This window comes from Bos indicus, chromosome 9, assembly GCF_029378745.1.
Source record: "Bos indicus isolate NIAB-ARS_2022 breed Sahiwal x Tharparkar chromosome 9, NIAB-ARS_B.indTharparkar_mat_pri_1.0, whole genome shotgun sequence".
In the NCBI taxonomy this organism is placed as follows: domain Eukaryota; kingdom Metazoa; phylum Chordata; class Mammalia; order Artiodactyla; family Bovidae; genus Bos; species Bos indicus.
In genome coordinates this window covers 15854224-15876203 of record NC_091768.1, presented here as the reverse complement: position 1 = coordinate 15876203, position 21980 = coordinate 15854224, and the positions used below count along the sequence as shown (strand labels likewise).

The 21980-nt window shown below is 37.7% G+C and overlaps 2 protein-coding genes across 9 annotated transcripts in view; one reads left to right on the top strand and one right to left on the bottom strand.

Annotated features, from left to right (window-relative positions):
* The window catches only part of IMPG1 (interphotoreceptor matrix proteoglycan 1), a 155345-nt gene extending 149919 nt beyond the window's left edge, over positions 1–5426 (top strand). The window contains 2 exon segments of the mRNA XM_019967056.2: positions 3847–3943; positions 5364–5426. Of these exon segments, the coding sequence (XP_019822615.2) occupies positions 3847–3943; positions 5364–5426 (160 nt within the window).
* Positions 5427–10120: 4694 nt separating this feature from the next.
* MYO6 (myosin VI) overlaps positions 10121–21980 on the bottom strand; it is a 159570-nt gene continuing 147710 nt past the window's right edge. For 5 of the 8 annotated variants that reach the window (XM_070795753.1, XM_070795757.1, XM_070795759.1 and 2 more), the window contains 5 exons: positions 20555–20658; positions 17865–17996; positions 15233–15259; positions 12452–12670; positions 10121–11942 (listed from right to left, as the gene is read on the bottom strand). In XM_070795753.1, the coding sequence (XP_070651854.1) occupies positions 11743–11942; positions 12452–12670; positions 15233–15259; positions 17865–17996; positions 20555–20658 (682 nt within the window). In that variant the 3' untranslated portion in view covers positions 10121–11742. The remainder of the gene's footprint in view (positions 11943–12451; positions 12671–15232; positions 15260–17864; positions 17997–20554; positions 20659–21980) is intronic. The other 3 variants (XM_070795756.1, XM_070795758.1, XM_070795760.1) reach the window with 1 other exon arrangement.

Below are 21980 nucleotides of genomic sequence, written 5' to 3'. Positions count from 1 at the left end.
CCCATAGCTAGAAATATGAAAATTATGAGAGAAAAGAATCTCTTTGTTAAAAGCAAATATTAATGTATATAAAGTTAATAAATCAACCACATATAAAGCTAACAGGGAGGTTAAAAACAAAAGCAATAAAATCATCTATATCCACAGTAAATAGTTTAGAAATATACAAAAGTATGTAAAACAAAAACAATAAACATGATCTAGGGGAATTAAAAATGCTGGGTTGTTAAAATGCATATAAATTTAAGAGATCAGCAACTTAAAATAATTATATGTATGGCTATTTTATATAAATCATATTTATTTATGTATTGTCTTTATATGAATGATATCTCATGGTATGCACAAACCAAAAATCTCTAATAGATACACAAATAAGGAGAAAATAAATTCAAACATAACACTAAAGATAATAAATCAGAAAGGAAGAGAATAAAAGAATAAAAAAGAAAAAAAAGAACTACAAAAACAAACCCCCAAAATAATTAACAAAATGGCAATATGCACATAGCTATCAATAATTACTTTATATAAGATGGTGGGGTAGGAGGACATGAGCCATGAACAAATCCCCCCATGAACACATCAAAAATATATCTACACATGGAACAATTCTCCCTGAAAAATAACTGGAAACTGGCAGAAAGATGACTGTACAACCAAGGCTGTAAGAAAGATCCACATGGCATCAGGTAGGAAATGAAGAAAAGTGATCAGGTCTGGACCTGTGTCCCTGGAAGGGGGCTCAGCGGAAAAGGGAGATTACACAGGCGAACACCTTCCCTGGGGAGTGAACAGTGAGGGCTCCAGATTTGACGCCCCAGTCCTAGGGTCCTACATGGGGAGACAAGACCCCCTGGCTGGTTGGAAGATGGCTGGGACTAACAGGAGGGCTGTGGGAAGCCTGGACTCAAGCACACAGGTAAGGTACAAACTTCCTGTTGCAAAATAAATGTCACAGGTACGAAATGTGGAGTGTGAGGAATATCGTCGATAACTGTAATAAATGTGTAGAGTGACACGCTGTAGCTAGACACACCGTGTTGATCATTTAGAAATGTACAGGAATCTTGAATCACTGTGTTGTGTAACAGGAAATAACGATAGTATTACAGGTCAGTTTTATTTCAAAAACAAACAAACTCACAGAAAGATGAGATTTGGGGTTACCAGAGGCAGGATCTGGCTAGGGGGAATTTGATGAAGGTGGTCAAAAGTTACAAACTTCCAGTTATGAAATAGATAAGTACTATGACAGTATGGTAAGTATAATTACCACTGCTGTGACATTATAAATTAAAGTTGAGAATACTGAGTTCTCATGACAAGGAAAAATATTTTTTTTCTCTATTTCTTTGTCTTCTACCCAAGATGATGCATGTACATTAAACTTATCATAGTCATCATTTCATGATGTATGTAAGTCAAAACATTATCTCTACACCTTAAACTTTTACAGTGCTGATGTCAATTATATCTCAATTAAGCTGGAAGAAAAAGAGATTGGAGGCTTTAAAGTTAGTCCCAAGTTCCAAGTTTAAGCTCTACCCAAACTAGTTGCAGTCCATGGGGTCACTAAGAGTCAGACACGACTGAGCGACTTCACTTTCACTTTTCACTTTCATGCATTGGAGAAGGAAATGGCAACCGACTCCAGTGTTCTTGCCTGGAGAATCCCATGGACGGAGAAGCCTGGTGGGCTGAAGTCCATGGGGTCGCACAGAGTCGGACATGACTGAAGTAACTTAGCAGCAGCAGCAGCAAACTAGTTGCGACCTTAAGCTACATTTCCCCACTTTAAGCCTCAATGTCTCATCTTAAAATGAGGACAAGAAGAATAAATTTGTGGATTTGGTAAGCAATACCTTAGATGCTCCTGGGTGTCAACTGCTCTGTGCTGGCATTATTAGAACTGTGTGACCGTTATCAACAAAGGGCAGCCCTGTAAGGAAAAATCGATTCCCTACCTGGAACTTACAAGTAGTCTCAGAGGGAAATCAGCTGAGGACACTGAGTGTTACAGCTTTGAAAGCAGCATTCTCTAAAGAACCGTACACTTGGCTGCATTTTTGTTATTCCACCTGAAAGTGAAGAGAGAGATGAGGGTGTCCTGAGGGCGAGGGCCCTGCTGGGAAGATGAGGCCCCTGACACACAGCACGTTTGCACCTGGTTCAGGGCTTCATTCTAGCGCCGAGTCACTGCCATTCGCTGTATTTTCACCTTTTTCTTTCAGTTCCTTTCCTCCGTTCAATATTTATGAACAGAGACCATACATTTTTCATTTCCTTCAGGTTTCGATTTTTATACATAGAATCAGTTGTACTAGCAACATGGCAAACTGCTCCCCAGAATAAACAAAATTTCCACTTTCCAAGGTCTCTTTTTTTGGCCTGATGAGCTTGACTTTTATTAATCATAATTACCATTATAAGTGCACTGAACATGCAAATCTACATCTAACAGAGTAAATTATACATGATTTTTCCTCTTCAGAATTAAGCTTTTTCACTTTGTCCTTCAGTAGGGCCTAACATGTTCTCTATGACATTATTTATAACAATGAAAACCATTTCCAAATATAGGGGCCAGATTAAGTACATGATGGTAAAAAGTGAAATTTATGAGGAGGTTTTAATAATATGGAAGTAATGTTTTAATTACAGCAAGATCATAGGTTTACTCACATGCTATACCTCAAATAGGGTGGGGTGGGAGAAGGCCCATTTTTTTTTTTTTCCTTTAGAAGCTATTCCTAACTCCCTTTTGAACCCTTTCTCCACTGGATAATGGAGGTATGGGGGGAAATATGAGAGGGAGAGCTTGGAGTTTAATATACTCCAATCTAGTTTATAAAACTTCATTTGATTAATAGTTCAAATAATCATTTGAGGCAACTCAGCTCCCTTGGGATATACAGCCCAGCTCACAGGTCATCCCCAACTCCCCTGTCTCCCCCCAGGTGGTATCTGGATGTATGGCAGAGCGAGGTGGCTCTCCTTGTCTTACAAGATCCTTTGAGAAGTTTCAATTGCCATGGTCCCCTCACCGGTGACCTCTTAGTCCTGACACCAGTGTCTGCCTGATCCTTGGTACTCTCGGAGCCTCCAATTTGCCCAACTAGGGCAAATACGAACCAAAAATGCTACCTTAGCTAGAGGCAGGAGGAGCCAGGAACTTGATACTCATCCTCTTCAAACCCATCTCAGTTTTCCGCCTTCTTCCACTCAAACACAAGGACAGGAACAGGGTTTCCCTCCTTCCCCCTTTCCCTGAAATTATACTGGACAGAATATTCACAGAAGGGAAAGAGTTTACTGATAAGGAAATATACATCAGAAAACATCTCACAAATATCATACTCATTTTGCAATTTAAAGAGGGAAAAAAAGCAAGGTGCAAAATGTGTGTACAGTATTATCAGAGGTTATATTACATGTATATATGAGAGTCTGGAACTATATACATACAAATTTTAAATACATTATATTTTTAAATTGATTAACAAAATGTTATTACAGAGTTGTTTTTCAGCAACCATAAGTCAGAATTTGAGTTCAAAAATAACCCCACTTCTTGCAAGATAAACATCACTCTTTCCCATGAGCTTTGTGCAATCCTTCTGAGACCATTGCCAATGGAATAGTAAGCCAACTGGAAGGCAGAACTCAGTGGGGGTGGGGGAATGCAGGAGCATGTTTCCCCCAACTCCAATGGAAGACACCTGCAAAAATATGCTATTTTCACGTGTCACAATCATTTTAAAACATTATATGAGAAAACTGTAGCTGCTCTTAATATTGGTAAGTCCAGGAAACAGGATATGTTGTTTTTGCTTTCTTTTGCAGATCACTAGACCAATCTAAAAATCAAGTGTATGAACCTGGTGTTAAAAAGTTCCAACGTCAGCAAGATAACAAGGTAAGACTGTATTTTTATATGTTGGTTTTAATTGTTGAATTAGAATTCTGAAGGAAATTAAAAATATTTCTGGGCCTGACTCATATTTTAAATAGAGATAAGAAAAAACACTTTTCCTTTATTTGCCAGGCTTTTCAATTTTGTGTTTTAAGAGGGAAAAAGGCAATTCCTGGTACAAAAAGGATAAAGACAGAGGCTGGCACTAATTGAAATATGTAGACAAAACAGTAAGATTTCAGGGAAAAAAAAGCATATTATAATATTTCTAACCTTTTCTTATAAAAATACACATGCAGTTTATCAAATGCATTTCAACAAGGTTGAATTTTTCATAATCATTATTTATATACCTGGAGTTGAGTAATTATATATATATATATATATACACACACACATATAAAATCTTGTGACATGTCTTTTTATTTCAAATAATCAGCTAAAACAAAAATATGTAGGAGAAACATGATTTGTGAACAATGAGCAGCATCAAAAATTCCTAAAAGTTCATCCTCAGATAAAGGTTTCTTCCAGTGTTCAAGATGTCTCTTTGAAAATACTCATCCATTCAATCTTTTTTTTTGACTAAAATTTTATTCTGCAAAGGGAAATAACTTATCTAATAACCAAGTTAGCATAAGAACTTTTAAAATAACTTTTTGAAAAATACCTTGGACAATTTATAGCCTAAAATAACCTAGTTTCAAAAATTATACCTAATATTTATGGTAAAAAATGAGTGTTAATCAGCCAGTGTCCTGTCCAGTCTACCTGAGATCTCTCTCTCTCTCTCTCTCTATATATATATATATATACACACACACACATATATATGGTGCTAAATGGAAACACACACAACAAAGCTTGCAACTGAAACTCAGCATACAGTCAATATACAGTCAAGAGGGATGCTGAGGCCACCACACACACACATATATCCAAGGGGGCACAAAGAATAATGTGTGCCACTTTTATTTCCTAAAACAAAGAACATTGAAAAGACAGGAAAGGGTCAGACTTGGGCCATAAAATGACAGCAGGACACAGGAGCTGATCATGAAATCTCCAGGATGAAGTGTACACCAACTGAATCCAGAAGGACCAGGGAGAATCAAAAACCACATTTCAAATGAAGCAGCAGCCTGGAATAATAATGCTTGGAAGGGCACATGGTGACTGATTCACAAGCTATTTGCCACCCCTGCTTCAAGATACTGGTTCAGTCTGAGAAGGTTTAGGAAGAAATTGACTACATTCTCAGTAGGTTGTAAAGTTAGAGATATCTGGGGGGAGGACATCTCCCACCTTTCAAAGAATATATCCTAAATGACAAGCATATTATCTCATCTACCAGCAGAGCTAATATTGGAATGAATCACTGGTTTTGACCTTGGATGGCATTTCTTAATCTCTTAAAAATATTTCTCTTCCAGGTAACTATGAAAAGAAATTTGAATTACTGACTATAGGATATGAAGAATTTAACTATCAAGATTGGGAAGGAAATTAAAAACTGAAAGTGTACAAATTACCATCTAATCTATCTCAAGAGAAATGACTTGCTTTCTCAAGGAAAATTGGATTCACTCTCTCAAAATTCTGAAAACCTAGGCAGGCATATCCACTGGTCATCAAAATCCAGGCATGTAATCAACACAGAACCAGGACACATCACATTTCAAATAGAGAAGACTTAGATACTTGAAGACCAATAAATTCTGAAGAAAAAGCAGCTTATTATCAAAACCCAAAACACAATCAGTGAAACATAGTAAATATTTTGGTTATTTCTCAGTGACAGTCAAGGTGATAGCAAACCAGGTTTTTGTCTAGCTGCCCTTAAAATATTGCTCACAGATCATTTACAAGTGCAACTTATTATTTGGGGGCAGGGGGGTGGGATTGACCATATACCGGGAAATAAAGCTCTTCACATGTTAGGATGTACATAAAAGATTACGCATGCAAGGAGGTGCAGAATGAATGCATAAGGGACATGAACTGTGGTGAGCACATAGGTGCTCCACACTTCAGTGTCTGTAACTCACATACCTCTTCAGTGCTTAGGCATACTAGTTGTATAAGAAATTACTGCTTACACAGTAGATAATTTTGCTGCCAATAATTCCTAGGTTGTTCCTTTGAAGAACTGGGATATACATATCATGGAAAAAATCTTACTTTTCTTGTAACTGCATAGACCTATTTTAGAGGAAGATATTATATCGGGGAAAAAAGTGAGGTTGTACTTTGTGACATAACCAATTCCTCTTTCCCAACACGGATGAACTGTATGTTTCTACAATTTGGTAACCTCACTGGGTAATCCTGGACACTAACTGTGGTGTGTGCAGAGGCAGACTGGAATCAAAGTGTTCCAGTTCAGCCAGTTTGTAATGTGCATTGAATGAAAAATGAATTCCTCCATATCTCTTTCAAATGTTCAACTATCAATTATATTTGATGCAAAACTTTAATTTCAATAAAATATGATATGTACTATATCTCCATAGATTTATAATGTGTGTTTCCTAGGTATCTCCTGGATTTGCTTTACAGATTATGGTCAATGATTTTAAGCATGCAAACCCTTGGGAAAAAACCACTGATATTTGTCTCCCAAAGGCATAACTTTGACCCCTATTCTCGTCCCAATTCTCCCCAAAGTGGAGTGATGATATAGGATGGAGACTGTGTCCTGATAAAGTGCTGCAAAGCCAAGAATGGTGGCAAGACGTGTACCTGCTCATTTCCACGGCCTTGGAACTCCCCAGAGGAAAACGTGCTTGTCAGAAGCATGACAGGCCAACCAGAAGCATCCAAGAACAATTCCATCAAGACAGAAAATGAAAATCTGACGCCATTACCTCCCCCATAACGTGCCCTCCACATGTGAGTTGTGCTGTGACTACTACAGAGAATGCTGCTTTGGGTAAGGAAAGAGAAGTGGGCAGGCACTCCAGCTTCTGTGGGGAAGGGCTCCTATGGAAGCAAGTGTCCCCCACCCTTTGGATCACCCACTTTATGGATTGGTCTTTTCCAACCCCCCAGAGAAGAGCTGCTGAGGTAAGCCAGCCCGCCCCCCTGCCGTCAGAAGACCCTTGTGGATCACGGTAGGCTTCACATGAGTCAGCCTACAGAGACCAGCTGTCTCTCAGGGAGGAACCTTCTTTGGGTCCCCGGTTTTTACATCCTGTGTCACCTCACAAACAGACTGATGAGGGTCTGGGGAAATGCAGCCAAGATTTGGTTTCTCTTTAACCTAGGCAAAGTGGCTCACATATGATCCTGCTTTTCCCTGGAGGGAGAACCCAGAAGTTTGGGGTCAGAGCTCAAAGACCTTCCAATCACCAAGGTTCCTTGCCTGTTTCTCCACCTCCTGGCACAGAGTTTCCAGTGACTGGACCAACTTCAAGATCCCAGCTTCTCCAATTTATTCCAGGCAACACATGCAACATTTACAACTTTGCAACACTTTGCAACTCTATTAAAAGCACAAGAAGCAAGAGGAAGTTCTACATAGAAAGCATTTATTATTTGTATTTCCAGTACATCAGTATTTTAGGACAGTGTCAGATACACATCTTTAGGAAATAAGGAAAAATTAAGTAACAGATATAATTCATTGAATTTTCAAGATGAAAACAGCCAAGTAATACACCTACTTGGATCTGAAGGTGAGTCTGGTACAGGTAAAAATTAGCATTGAAGATTTTCTTTTTGATGTGAACTTTTCCCTGGTTATCTCCTGTTGAAGACTATGACATACATTAGGCTAGTCATGGGCAAGGAAGACTACACTGATTTGACTTGAACTTCACTGTCCTCCAGATCTGGTCCAGGAATGGGTAGGCTTGACCTCTCAAAGGATTTCTATTTCATCCTTCCACAAGGCTTATGCACAGAATGTCTACTGGCCTTCCCCAGCATGCCATTTCTATATGCTAAGAACGTATACACCAGGCCTGTCTCGGTCCAGGCTCAATAGGTCCATGGGTTCTGCTCTTATATTGCATACAATTCATTCTAAAACTTGGGGAGGATCTAGGAGCACCCAGCCCCCTACACCACATCAGTGCTTTCCGCCTGGCAAGCAGCACTTCAGGATGCATCTCTATTCTTTCTCTCCATCCACTCTTCTCTCTCCTTACTGTTACCGCTGCCCCTGATCCCCTGCCCCTGCTTGTCCTTATTGTAATTTTTAGGTATCCTCTGCCCTCCCTCCCTTGTTAGTTTATCTTCTAGGAGAAATAAAAACACTCATTAATTGTTACTGCTGGCTATGCTACAAAGACAAAAGCTGCCACCCCTTCTGAAGATTGAGGGTGACAGAAGAGCAACCCTCTGTAAACCCCCAGGGGTTACTCGAAGAAGTCTGCTTGCTTTGATCCCATGCTCCATGAGTGGAGTGAAGGCATTTCTCTCTCTTTCACGGTCTAGAACTCAATTACTCAAGCTGTCTGGATCCCTGTTAACCTCTTACATAAAAGCAGTCAAGTCTACCACTAACACTGTAATAATTCACTGACTGATTCATCCAATACTATTTATTCTATTGATCCAGTACTCTCAAGGTGGTTCAGGTGAAGAAACCAAAGATCTACCTATTTGGATCCCCTGAGAACCATTGCAATAACCTGTGAATGAAAATAGCTTTTTAAAAATCCAATTAATAAAACTACAATATCCTCATTATTCTTTGAGCCTGTGAGTTTCTATTCTCTAAGTTTTCACAAATACCACTTGCATTCCGCGTAAGATGCTATATTCTTTTGTGATCTGATATGATCTTTTGTTTCGCTGTCTACAAAAGGGTTCACTATGTTACTGGAAAGAATGACCTACAAAAAGTCACTAGAGGAAGCAGAAAGTAAGTTACAGTAGAATGTTTTTTGTGTACTCTTTTACTTCTTCCTCATGTTATCCTTCGAGACGGTGCCATCTACTCAACCTTACAACCAAGAAAACTCACTTGTCTCTTAACATCTGAGTATTAGAGAAACTTTTTCTTGGAACCTACCCATAGCTCACAATATGTATCTTAAATGTGTTAATGAATTAGGAATTCCATTATAGTAGAATGTGAAAACTTTCTGTTTTCTCAGTTTTAATATTTTATGGACGTCTACCCTTACAAAGCATATGCTAAGGAAGGAACTGGTATTGAGCAAGTAATACAATATTGTAAAGTTTAAAAATAAAATAAAATTTAAAAAAAAAAAAGAAGAAGAATTGGCTCTTAATGTAGAGTATTCTGGTTTAAACTTCCAATTTTATATCCCAATTAAAATGACTGATTAAAATTTAAATTTGCATTTGATTCATCCGGTTTTCATCTGGCATTCCTGGGTGTGACTGAGAACACTGTAAGACGCTGCACCCACATTTTTCAGAACACCACCTCCACTACCTCCCTCAAAGGGTGAAGGGTCCGAGGCTTCTCCAGCAAAGGGGCTTCTGTGTGTGTGGAGCTGTCCTATGGAGGTGACTGGAAGCTATCCGAACTAGGGCAGGTCTCCTGGAGTCAGAACTAACTCAGGAGACTACTTAAAATAGATGTGTTCCAGGACAGCTGTGTAACACAATTAGCAATAAAATGAGTTCAGGCTTAAGACTGCCGATAATTTTATCAGCTATTAAAGTAAAACACTATGAAGATCTGTAACAATGCTTTGCTGTGATATATTTCTTTTTAAAAAAATACTCTTAATTATTATTTCTTAGCTAAACTTTTTTCTGTACCCTTCAGTGATTCAAAGAGCATAAAGGTCAGGCCCATTTCATAAACCCTTAGAGCAGCTAAAGATTTCCAATGCCTAGATAATGATGTGTGGCATCATTCCAAAGAAACTTGATCCGGACAGGATTTGAGCTGTAAAAACAGAACTAAACTGCACTCAGAGCACTAGGTTCAGGCCTGTGCTTGATATGGACACGGACCGTGATACATTTCCCACAAATTCTTCACAGCTTTAAGTTCTCTGTTTCCATAATTTAACCTGTGTGACTAGCTTTCCATCAAGTGCCTGCATGGATCTCGAACGCACATAAAACTGTTTCTGGAAACAGTACTAAAGGCACAAGGCATTAAAAATCTATTTGGTTACTAAATTTTCTTCCAGCACTCTACTTGCTACCAGTTAAGAAAAAAAGCTTTCTATTCACTATCCTGTACAAATAAAAACACCAGTTAAAGCCAAGTGATAAGAAGAGGAAGAAGAGGACATTTATTTTCAGTAACCAGACCGCCTGTCACCAAATCACAGAGGGACCGCATGACCCAGGGGTGGGTGAGTCTACGCGGTAATACAGCTTTCAAAGGATGATCACATCGACGTTCTCAACAGGACAGACAGGACCACTTAATTTCTTTAACAGAAGACCATCATTTGCACAGTGTCGTAATAAATAAATATCTCTACACTAAGACATATTATGAGAGAAGCAATTCTGAAAACAGTGTCTGGCTCACAAGCTCTAATCTAGTCAGCTGGGAAATACCTTCCTAACTGAGATGGCTCTCTCTAAGAGAAAAGAAAAATTACTGGAAATTCATTTCAAAGGTTTAGAGTCTTTGAACATCAGGGAAAAAAGGTACAGAGAATAATTTTATTTTCTAATTTTATTCTAAAATACAAACAAGACTCCTTAGAACTATATCAACATAACTCCTTGATGTATTTCTGTTTCCAAATTCCTAATATGAAAGTTAGAAATATTAGGCTTGAAACTGCTGACATTTGATCAAAACTAAACAGCACACAAACAAAAACATTTTTTTGAATTATCAGTTACATGAAACAAGCAATTTCTAAGTATAGGGTTTTTGAATTACAAAGCTTATAAAAGAGCTCTACAATTACCAGAATCTCAAAGGCCAAAAAAGACAATAGGAATTTTTTTAAAAAAACAGGAGTGTTTTGAAGTAGAACACTAGATTAAAATCACATGAAACAACTTGGACAAGATTCTGATATAAAATTGCAACTGAGATGAAACTGAAATATCTGAATCCAGTCAGTTAAGCCAAACTGCCACCTAAAACTTTCTTTTTCTAAGTGAAACAAAAGTTATCTCAAAACTTTCAAGCATTTAAATGATCCAAATTTCCTTTATTTGTTCATGGAGTATAAGAACATATTCTTATAGCAACACAATGTGATAGAAAAGCAAAACAATCTGTGCAGAATACTATGTACCTTCTCTATCAAAGATCGTATCAGACACATCAAGGCTCTCTCCAGAATTCTAGAACTTCAGGTAAATTGCTTTACTCAAACTAAGACGTTGCAGAACAGGGGGGAAAAAATATTTCCACCTTTGATGGAAATTTCCATGAATTTCTGAAAAAGTGAGTACAGGAAGGATACAGCTTTCAGAGAAAAAACACCAGTGCCTTGATCATTCTAAGTGCCTTGATTTTCGTAAGAAAATTGAAGTTAAGTTTTCTTTATTCCAGTTTTACGGTACTGCCGCCTCCTTAAAAAGCAAGAATTCTGCATTTTTTAAAAAAAAACTTCTTTTCCTAGCGAACAATTAAAATGGATATAAGGTAGTCTGTTGGCAAAGAAAGAGAGATGTCAGAGTCTGTCCAAGTGTAACAAGTATCACACTGAGGAGAGGTCTAACAGTTATAGCTGGATACAGGAAAACAATTTTTTGGTCCCAAAGTCACTACCATAATTAACCTTAAATTAACAAAAACCCATGATTAGTAAAATCTGTTCACTTGTGTAAGTAATCCTAACTTGATCGTGGAAGGGTTTAATCTCTGGGGCACACTCCCTACATGGCAAGGCCTCCCAGCTGCAAGGTTAGTGCACCTTCTACTTTAACAGATTCTGCAGCATGGCCGTGGCATACGTGGGTCTGGCCTGCCTGCTCTCGATTGCACTCTGGAGATACTGGATGCCTCCACAGCGCTCCCAGATTTCTTCGAACTGTCTTGGCAGAATCTCAGCACCGCGCTTTCGAGTCAGGCCTGTCTCTTCAAGATTCAGCTCACACATCTCCATGTCATCCTTCCCTGCACGGATAGAGACATCAGAGAATTAACCATACCTCCTTTCAGATGTTTACTGTAAACTTTATTCCTGAAATGTCTACCAGCTGTCATAGATTTGAGAACTTTTAAAACTTTATTTCCTTCCTTGAAGGTTGAAATTTGCTTCATAAATTCACCAGTAAGAAATGTGTCCTCCACCAAGTATACCATTTCAAATATACTAAGGATGCAGTTGATCCAACAAGTTGCCAGGGTTAATAGAAATGCTACATCTCCTTAAACCACTACAAGGCAACCTATATAATTAAATAGGAAAGGACACAGACAAGTTTCTGTGTGTTCCACGAGGACACAATCCAAGCGATTGATTCCACGCTGTAAATAAGTAATCCTCACCTGATGTGATTTAACTGCAAAACTCCATGCCTCAACCTTGAACTTTACTGCATTATTACATTACCCCATTTCATTCAGAGGGTATACACTACTTTTCTGCTTTATAAATTTTTGTTCATAGGAATCGTACACACCAGCCACGAGGAGAATGGGTGGCTTGTCAGGATGAAGCTCCATCTGCCGGGCAATCCACGGTCCATCAAAATGCGCATACCACCAGCCTTTCTTCTTATTCTGCGGGTCTTTGTACTGATCAGCGGGGCGGATAAATGGGATGCGGAAGAAACGCTGCTGTCGGTTCATCTCGATCTCCTGCTGCCTGGCAGGAAGCTGGGCTGCCGGGTTCTGCTGAGCTGTCACAGGGAACAAGGACAGTCACCCAAGGGAGAAGGTAAACAGTCTTTAATCCTAGAATGCACCACCAATTTTTTTTTAAAGCCAAGACAGGGGGTCCTAATAGTGAATTTAAAACAAAATGTAAATATGAATTATCTACAAATGAATACAATTCAAAGTGTGATTTTTTTTTTAGAATTTTCTCTCCCCCCGCACACACCCCAACCACCAGCACCACACCACCAGCACCATCGGCAGCAGCAGTAACAACAGCAGCCCCCAGAGAATCCCACAAATGCTTGCATCCCTACCTAAAATGAACTCATGCAACTCATACGGCAGGAAAGCAAACTAGTTCTGTTTACTAGATTTATAGTTTTCCTCCAAGGAGTTCATATGAACGCTGCAGAACGATTTTTATGGGACTATTTATGATGAAACAAACAGCAATTTTACAAATCTAAGGGATTCTAGATATTAGACAATTTAACCACAATTTCCTCAAAGAAGTGAAAGACATAAAAGTTTTCTCCTTGCCAACTGATCTGGGGATGTAAAATGGCCCAGATAACACAGATATTTTATGAATAAGATTTAAACAACTTTATGACAACAAAACTGTAACAGGAAGCATGAACCTTCACTCAGATTTACTTACTCTGAAATTAGACTTCTCTTGGAATAAAATCCATTGTAGTAAGTGGAACGTGTATAATATTTGGTTCTCTTTGCCAATAGAAAAGAAAAATCCTTGCTTTTCTGTTAACACTGAGTATTGAGCTCACAGTAACCTCTTTTCCCTTGCTCAATTTTCATTATGGTTGGTTTTTTCATTTTTTTTTTTTTTTTTTTCCTGAAAACACACAGTTCTCTGGGGCAATGACTTTACATCTTCAGGAGCATAATTATGGCAAATCTGTTTCATATTCTCTATACTCACAACTTTAAAGGTAGACCAATCATTTACTGCAGCTCAGTTAAGAATCTCACTGAAACTAAGTATGTCAATGAAAACTTGTATGTCTAAGTCAGGACAGTCACATGGCTTTTGTAAGACTTTCCAAGTACTGAGAGGATGAAATTACTCTTATTCTACCTCTTGCACCAATAGCAAAAGCTACAGAGCAGCTGAATTTATTTCTGTGCAAACAACAGAAAGCAAAAAGCAGTTAGCAAAGTTGTATATGCCTATGAAAAGAGAGTCCCAGCTTTATTAGTGATTTAAAAAAGCTGTATCACCTTCAGCATGTTATCAGAGATGAGCTTATTTATCCTCTCATTCCTATTCCCTCAAAACAACTTACAGCTCAGTGTTTCCACTTCGAGTTTTAAAAACTACCTACTCTTCAGGATATACACTAACTCAAAACTAAAACATTTTATAAAAAGGATTAAAAGGAAAAAACCCTGCCTTCCATCTTAAACAGTGAATTAGAACTCAAGGTCCTACTGATCGAAACATACTAGATACCAATGGCCACCCATTAGTATAATCTACTTTTTTTCTTTCAAAATAACAATCTCCTGTTGGATAAAATTAAGAAACCCAACAGAAAGCCTTGGATGGCTTTGTCTACTAATGTGAGAAAGGAAACTGTATTTGGGAAGCCTGGAAATGAACAGTCATCTGGAAAAGTACAAAGATACAGATGTGGAAAGCCTGAAACTAATCTTCTAAACAACTATTTCTTTCACATTCAATTGTTCTTCTAAAGTGTATGAAAATGTTTCAAATCTGTAAGTTTGTAAGTTACTAGAAGCAGTAAAAAATAATTATGTGCAACCATTTGGCAAATAAATATGGCATTATATTCAAATCATTACTGTTCAACTGATTCTAGAAGAAATTTACTGTACACTAAGATGACTCCAAGATTTTGACATTATCAAAAAAACATGTATCATAGGAAGCTATAGAAGTAACAGAATAATCTCTTCCTATTAAGAGGTATTCTATTAAGCTGTGTACATTATCACATGAAAGTCAGATCTCTTCAGACAGAAATCCTTATACCATTACAGCATTTGAAACCAGCACCTAAAGTTAGTCTTTATTCTAAAAGACTAGCTGCTTATTAAGATAGAGTTTTGCTACAATAAGAATTGTATATACTCAGCTTAAAATGCTAGGTTTTTTAAAAAGGAAGTAATTTGATAAAATAGGGACTTCCCAGGTGGAGCACTGGTAAAGAATCCGCCTGCTAGAGTTCAATCCCTGGGTTGGGAAGATCCCCTGGAATAGGAAATGGTGAGCTGCTCCAGTATTCTTGCTTGGAAAATTCCATGGACAGAGAAGCCTGGCTATAGTCCATGGGGTCCCAAAGAGTCAAACATGACTGAGCGACTGAGCACTTTTATAAAATAACAGATTAATTAAATTTTTTTCTGCAAATATATTTTGGAGTGATCCAAATGAAAGTACTCTCAAATTAAGTATCTTAGTACATATAAACCAAAATTAATGTACCACAATTCACCTTAAAATTGTAGCAAAACAATGTTTAGAAGAAGTTAGTACTTTATAAAATATTTTTAACCCATCTTCCAGTTAGCTCATGAGTAACCACCCATTGACTTACGTGAATTGTTCAAAAATGGTGCAAAATCTGTGAACAAATATTTTATGTTGAAGAAAAGATAAAAATGCCAAAAATGTTATATAAGCATTCTTCTAATTCATAACGATTTCCCATCAATGGAGGTGGTGACTAACAGATAAATTCCCTATCCATAGCCAAGTACTTCTATAATAACCTACAAGTAGATGCTGCTTTCCAACTTTTAAAAATCTATTTTGATTATGTTTGGGGGACATCCTGCTTGATAGACATACAAAGAGGACCAAAATTTAATTTTTAAACACAGCAATATCCAAACAAAAATCCAAAACAGCAACTTAATAATCAACATGAGAGTACCATCAAAGCATTACTAGAATTTTTGTAGGGGAGGGAGGGAAGAGAATAATTCATAAATTCATTAAAAATGCTTTTTATATAGAGAAAAAGCATTACCACACTTACATATACTCAGCAGGTTTTAATTTCTTCACACTGTCTTAAATCTTAAGCTGACAACATTTTTAGTTCGGGATGATGAAATAAAACTACTCTCCAAAGTCACTGTTTCAAGCAAGTAAATATAAATCTTTACTGGGTAATTTGCTACTACCCCCGAGAATTATTTCTGAAAGCCTCTCTCCAGGGTAAATGTGATGAGGGGTGTGCTCCCCTACTGCAGCAAAAGGAAAAGGGTTTCTGAGCCTCCCAATTCCTAACTCTTAACACTAATCATGATTTGTCAATGTCTTACTCTTTAAGGCTATATTTTTGTTAATTGCTACATTGTCATAATTTTGCTTTCTCAAATTAAGGACTTCTAATCCTTCTAAATATTAAACTGCATAGCCATTCCTTTTACAAGTCAAGCAGCTGCACCATTAGGAAATCTTCTGGAGAACAGAATTTTCTCAAATAAGCTGTTAAGCATCTTGGTGCTCGTCATCTTTCAACTGTACTCCTGTGTCAGAATAAATTTTACATGAGAGAAAAATAAAAATGTACTTTTCAGAGCAGAAGTTACCTTCTACCCTGAAAATGCACCATGTTCAATTAAAATTCTCTGAAGACTACATATATGTGGAGTATGTTCATACACAAGTCCTAGTTTTCTTCACATACCTGGATGGGACCCTTGGGAAATTTTCTTAAATTACTCTGTTGTTCTTCCCAGTGGTACATTATGAATGGAAACAGTATGGGAACCAGTAAGGCAAGCCACATTTTATTTGCTCCTTTTGGGGCAAAGTTGGCTGAGTAAGGTGCCAAAGTTTGGTTTGATATAAGAATACAATAAATACTTATATATTCATTAAAAATGTGAATGTCAAATATGAGAACATTTATTTTTTTAAAGAAGTGCAATCATTCAGATGTATAAATTTTAAAATAGAATATAATGAAAGTCAATCAGTTGAAGGTCATGATTAGAACATTACAGCTAAAGATTATCGCTAAAAAAAATACTCCTTTGTCATTTTCACAAAACAGAGCAACTGTGGTAGGAACTTGGTACAGACAGTGAACAGAAAATGGAATCATTGCATCATCTTCAATTCCCAGAGACAAAGTTTTAAACCAGAGAAGAGAGAGGTAGTTAAAAAGAGCAATGTTTAGAGGGCTTTCCACCTGCCATCTCATAGTTGCAAGGCAAGCTTACTGCTCTTTCAAGAGTCTTACATTCTGATTGATGACACCCATAAGCAGTTACTAGCACTACTAATAACACTTCCCTTCCTCAATCTAATCTTTGCAACAGCTTAGAAACACTTAAATTTTACCACCTAATTGCCTTTCATCAAACACTGTTTTATTTGCTAGGAAGGTAGTAAGGAGACAAAATATAACCGTGAGCTCATTTCCTAAGTCAGCTTGGGTCATGCATGGCTAAACTATACTATCAAGAATTGGGAATATACCTCTTTAAAAAAAAAAGATATTAATATGCTGTCACCTTGACATTAACCAGAATTAACCTAATAAACTACTCCTGTAGTAAGTTGAATAAATGAAATTCTAACTATTGTTTTTAAGACTGAAATTACAACTCACAGTTATTCTTACTAAATGTTAAAGCTAGTATGTGCTTTGACTAGGTTATGACTCTTCTGCTGTATTCCCCAATTTCACATACACAGCTTTGCCATTTGAACAGCAAAGTAGCAAAATTCATTTTTAGGATCTCAGTCAAAAAATCAAATTCTGGTTGAGGGAAAATTCTTCTAACCAAGGTACTATTTCTCACTCTTATATTTTCACTGTATTATAAAGTGTTATTTGCAATAAATATTCTTTTTTCATAGTAATCTTTATATTTCCACACTTAATCATTACATATGTCTGTATATGCATATGTAGAAAGAATACATATTTATAGCATTATCATACAACTTCCTCAGTAGAGATAATTTTTACCCCTAGAATTTATCTTAACAAGTAAATTCAATACTTATAAACAAATATGACTTTAAAGATGTATCTAACAGAAATAATACTTTGAAAGACAAGCTATCATGGTTGTGTCAGGATCAGCAGACCCACAGTTCTAAAGTAAGAGGAAACGTGGACAGTTTTACCCAAATGCCTTATGCATAATTACATGTGATTATACACATATACTTTGGAACATTCAGAAGTACAGATGTGTTTTTACCATAATCAGTAACAGACTTTGGAGCACGCTGTTCTGTTTCGGTATTTCTCTTCTTGTTCTTGGATTTCCAAGCATGATACACTTTTAGTCGCCTATGAAATTCTTCTCTGCAAGCTGCCAGGAGCTCAATATCTATCAGTTACATAGAAAGATTTAAAAAAAAAAAGCAATTAACATCCTAATTTAGTTCTCTAGCATAATTATTCTTTGGCATAAACATATTTTTAAATGAAGGTTTCATTTTTAAATTAACAGTACAAAATTAAAAGTAAACCAATTATTGACAAAGATGAGTACTTTCATGGTAATACTATTTTTTAATACAGAGCATTTTCTTATGCATAACTACTATCTTATATCTTTACTCCACACAAGAACTCTGGACCAAATAGGTCTTTTATAGATAAGGAACCTGGATCAGAGAGGTTAAGTCACTTGTCCAAGGTCATAGACCAGAATAATAGAATAAGAAGTCACTGTGCTCAAATATAAGCTAGATTTACAAGCACCGCATGTTTTACATTTGTAATTATGCAGATAAACTCAGTGACAAGGGAAAGAACAATAGTGAGGCGTCCTGTACGATTATGACATCTGAGGTCCTAGTTACAGGGTCCCAAATTCAAATACTGTGACTGACATGTGAACACAACTGTGTGGGAGCCCCTGGATACAGTATTTTACTCTGTTCTGTTGGAAGATAAACAGCTTTAAAAAGGAAAAACTCCACTGCCATTTTTCACTCTGCATTTATGGGCCAAAATTCTTGCTGGAATAATCCCATGGACAGAGAAGCCTGAAGGGGTACAGTTCATGGAGTTGCAAAGAGTCGGCCACAGCTGAAGCAAGTGAGCTCACAGACCAAAAGGGTCTGATACATAGGCATTTAGCTATTACGAATTGCCGGGAGCCAGGGTGAGGAACGCCGCCCGTGGCAAAGCTCATGAGGCATACGCAAAGGCAGGATCGAGCCTCAGGAGTCCCCCTGGAAATTCTCGAGCATCTACCCCCAAAACCAGAGTCTGCCTTCTTTACTGCTTTGTGCTCTCACCTACACCTCTGACTTTATGGGGGGCTGTCCCCCATCACCATCTCTCTCTCTGAAAAAGAGTTAACTTAGAGCTCCAGTTAATAAAGTTCCTGGGCGTGACAAGAGTGTTTTAGTTCACAAACTCCTTTGGAAGTTCTCTAGCTTGCCTGAACAGGTTCTTCCGGCCACATGTGATTGTTCACAGCCTCCCAACCGTGAGAGGCATGAGATGTTCTAAACTTTCTAAATACAGATTCCTTTGAGCAGTTAGAAGATTATTAGTATAGTATAGTGGGTTGATTAGAAATTGTATTGGTGAAGGGTTTTCATTTATTGGGCCAATGTTTGCTGCTAAGTTTCCATATCCCTTACCTACTGTGTCCCTGGGAGTGTACTGATTAATATAGTTGGTGTATAGGAATGTAAGTAGTAGCTTTAATGTTTGTAACCTTGGACCCTTGAGTTAATTCTTTTCTTGTTATAGCTGACCACATCTTTGCCCTATAGGAATGCAACTTTATCTAATGCTTTCAGAGGATGGCGCCTCACTTTAGAATAATCACCTTTAGAGAAAAATAAATTTTCTGAAGAAAGGGTCATAAAATGTTAATAGGCCTCCTGGCCAGAAGATGATGTAAATCACCTAAACTTTTGCATATGGTAAGTTTGCAGGAAGAAAGCCTGGCTTCAATAAGGATCAAGGACTGCTGACCTTGCCTGACTCTACCCCTTCCCCCATTATCCTCTATGCACAACTTAAGGTACAAAAACTACTTTGGAAAATAAAGTGCGGGCCTTGCTCACTGAAGCTTGGTCTCCCCATGTCGCTCTTTCTCTCACCTTCTTGCTGAATTCCCATCTGGAGCGTGGAGGCTCGTCAAGCCTACTAATTTTGCCTGGGCTTCTAAGGTCTGACCGGGGAGGCCTTAGTGTCTCCTCTCCTTCGGGAGAATGGGAGGACGCCTGCGGCCTATGTAGGTGACGCGAACTCCTTGTCTTGGAGTTTTATTGGCTTTCCAGGTAAACCAAGTTATTCAGGCTCTTTTCTTCACTGAATTTCTTCGCTGAGCTATCCCTATTTAACCACTCTTTATATCTTTAATTCTATCGTATCCTGATCGCCGAAGCCGTCTCCCCTTTGAATTTCCTGGATCCACCGGGGCTGGACCCCAGCAATGAATAATGACAGGAATGCTGTGTGCTGTGCTTAGTCACTCAGTCAGGTGCAACTCTTTGTGACCCCATGGACTGTAGCCCGCCAGGCTCCTCTGTCCGTAGGGATTCTCCAGGCAAGAATACTGGAGTGGGTTGCCATGCCCTCCTCCAAGGGATCTTTCCAACCCAGGGATCGAACCCAGGTCTCCAGCACTGCAGGAGGATTCTTTACTGTCTGAGCCACCAGGAAGCACATGTTAGGACAGTCAGTCACTGATACAGCCCCAACTGTAACTTCTCTGCGCTCTTCCTCTCTGGCCTACAAAATCAATTTAACTTAATATCTGTCTTTTAGCTTTGTGAAGAAACTAGGTCTTCATTGCAAGGTGTGAGTAAAAAGAGAATGGTTTCAACTAATTTATATGAATAAAATTCCCACCCCAATCTAGGTATTTACTTGCCAGCTACGGAACTTTCCCACTTTTCATCCTCCCTGTACACTTACCACAAGAAGTATTGATGGTATCACGGAGTTCTGCGTATTTCCACTTACTAAGATCGTGTTTCTTGGTACCAGCAGCCGCCTTCGTGGCTTGTACAGCAGGGCCTCTGTAATTATTACACATTTTTACATATTGAAACTAGAAACACAAAATGTTGACTAAATAGACAAGAAAATGAACCTAAGTTTGCAAACTGGAAACAACTCCTGGAAAATATAATTTTTTTATCTTTAATAGATGAGATTAAGAATGGTATTCTATGGAATGCCCAGGCAAATTAAAATTTTCCACTGCATCATTTTTGTATTAGATTTTAAATCAGAACTTCTGATTCCAATATTCTAGTACCATGGAGTCAGAAGTTCTGATTTAAATATTTTTTAATTTAAAAATTTAAAATATCTGTTTAAATATTTTACCCACACCTGTTTAAATATTTTAACTCATGGATATATGATCATCAAGACTTAATACATTTATATATATATAGTGTGTATATACATATATTCCTCAAAATCAAAACTACAATGAGGTATTACCTTACACTAGTCAGAACGGCAATCATCAAAAAGTCTACAAATAATAAATGCTGGAGAGAATGTGCAGAAAAGAGAACCTTCCTACGCTGCTGGTGGGAATGTACATTGGTACAGCCACTATGGAGAACACTATGGAGGCTCCTTAAGAAACTAAAAATAGAACTACCATATGACCCTGCAATCCCACTCCTGGGCATATATTCAGAAAAAAACTATAACTGGAAAAGATACATGCACCCTGATGTTCATAGCAGAATTATTTACAACAGCCAGACATAGAAGCAACCCAAATGTCCAGCAATAAACAAATGGATAAAGAAGATGTAGGTATAATTAATATATACAATGGAATATTATTCAGCTATAAAAATGAATAAAATAATGCCATTTGCAGCAACATGAATGGACCTAGAGATTACCGTACTAAGTCAGTCAGACAGATAAAGACAAATATCAAGTGATATCTCTTATATATGGATTCTAAAAGAAAAAAAAAGACACAAATGAACTTATTCTCAAGACAGAAAAAGATCACAGACACAGAAAACAAACTTATGGTTGCCAAAGGGGAAAAGGTAGTGGGGAAGGGATAAATTGAGAAGCTGGAATTAACATATACACACTATTATGTATAGAATTAATAGCCAACAATGACCTGTTGTATAGCCCAGGAACTAAGCTCAGTATTATGTGATTATGTGAAGTGAAAGTTGCTCAGTTGTATCTGACTCTTTGCGACCCCAGGGACCATACAGTCCATGGAATTCTTCAGGCCAGAATACTGGAATGGGTAGATGTTCCCTTCTCCAGGGGATCTTCCCAACCCAGGAATCGAACCCAGGTTTCCCTTATTGCAGGCAGATTTTTTGCCAACTGAGCCACCAGGGAA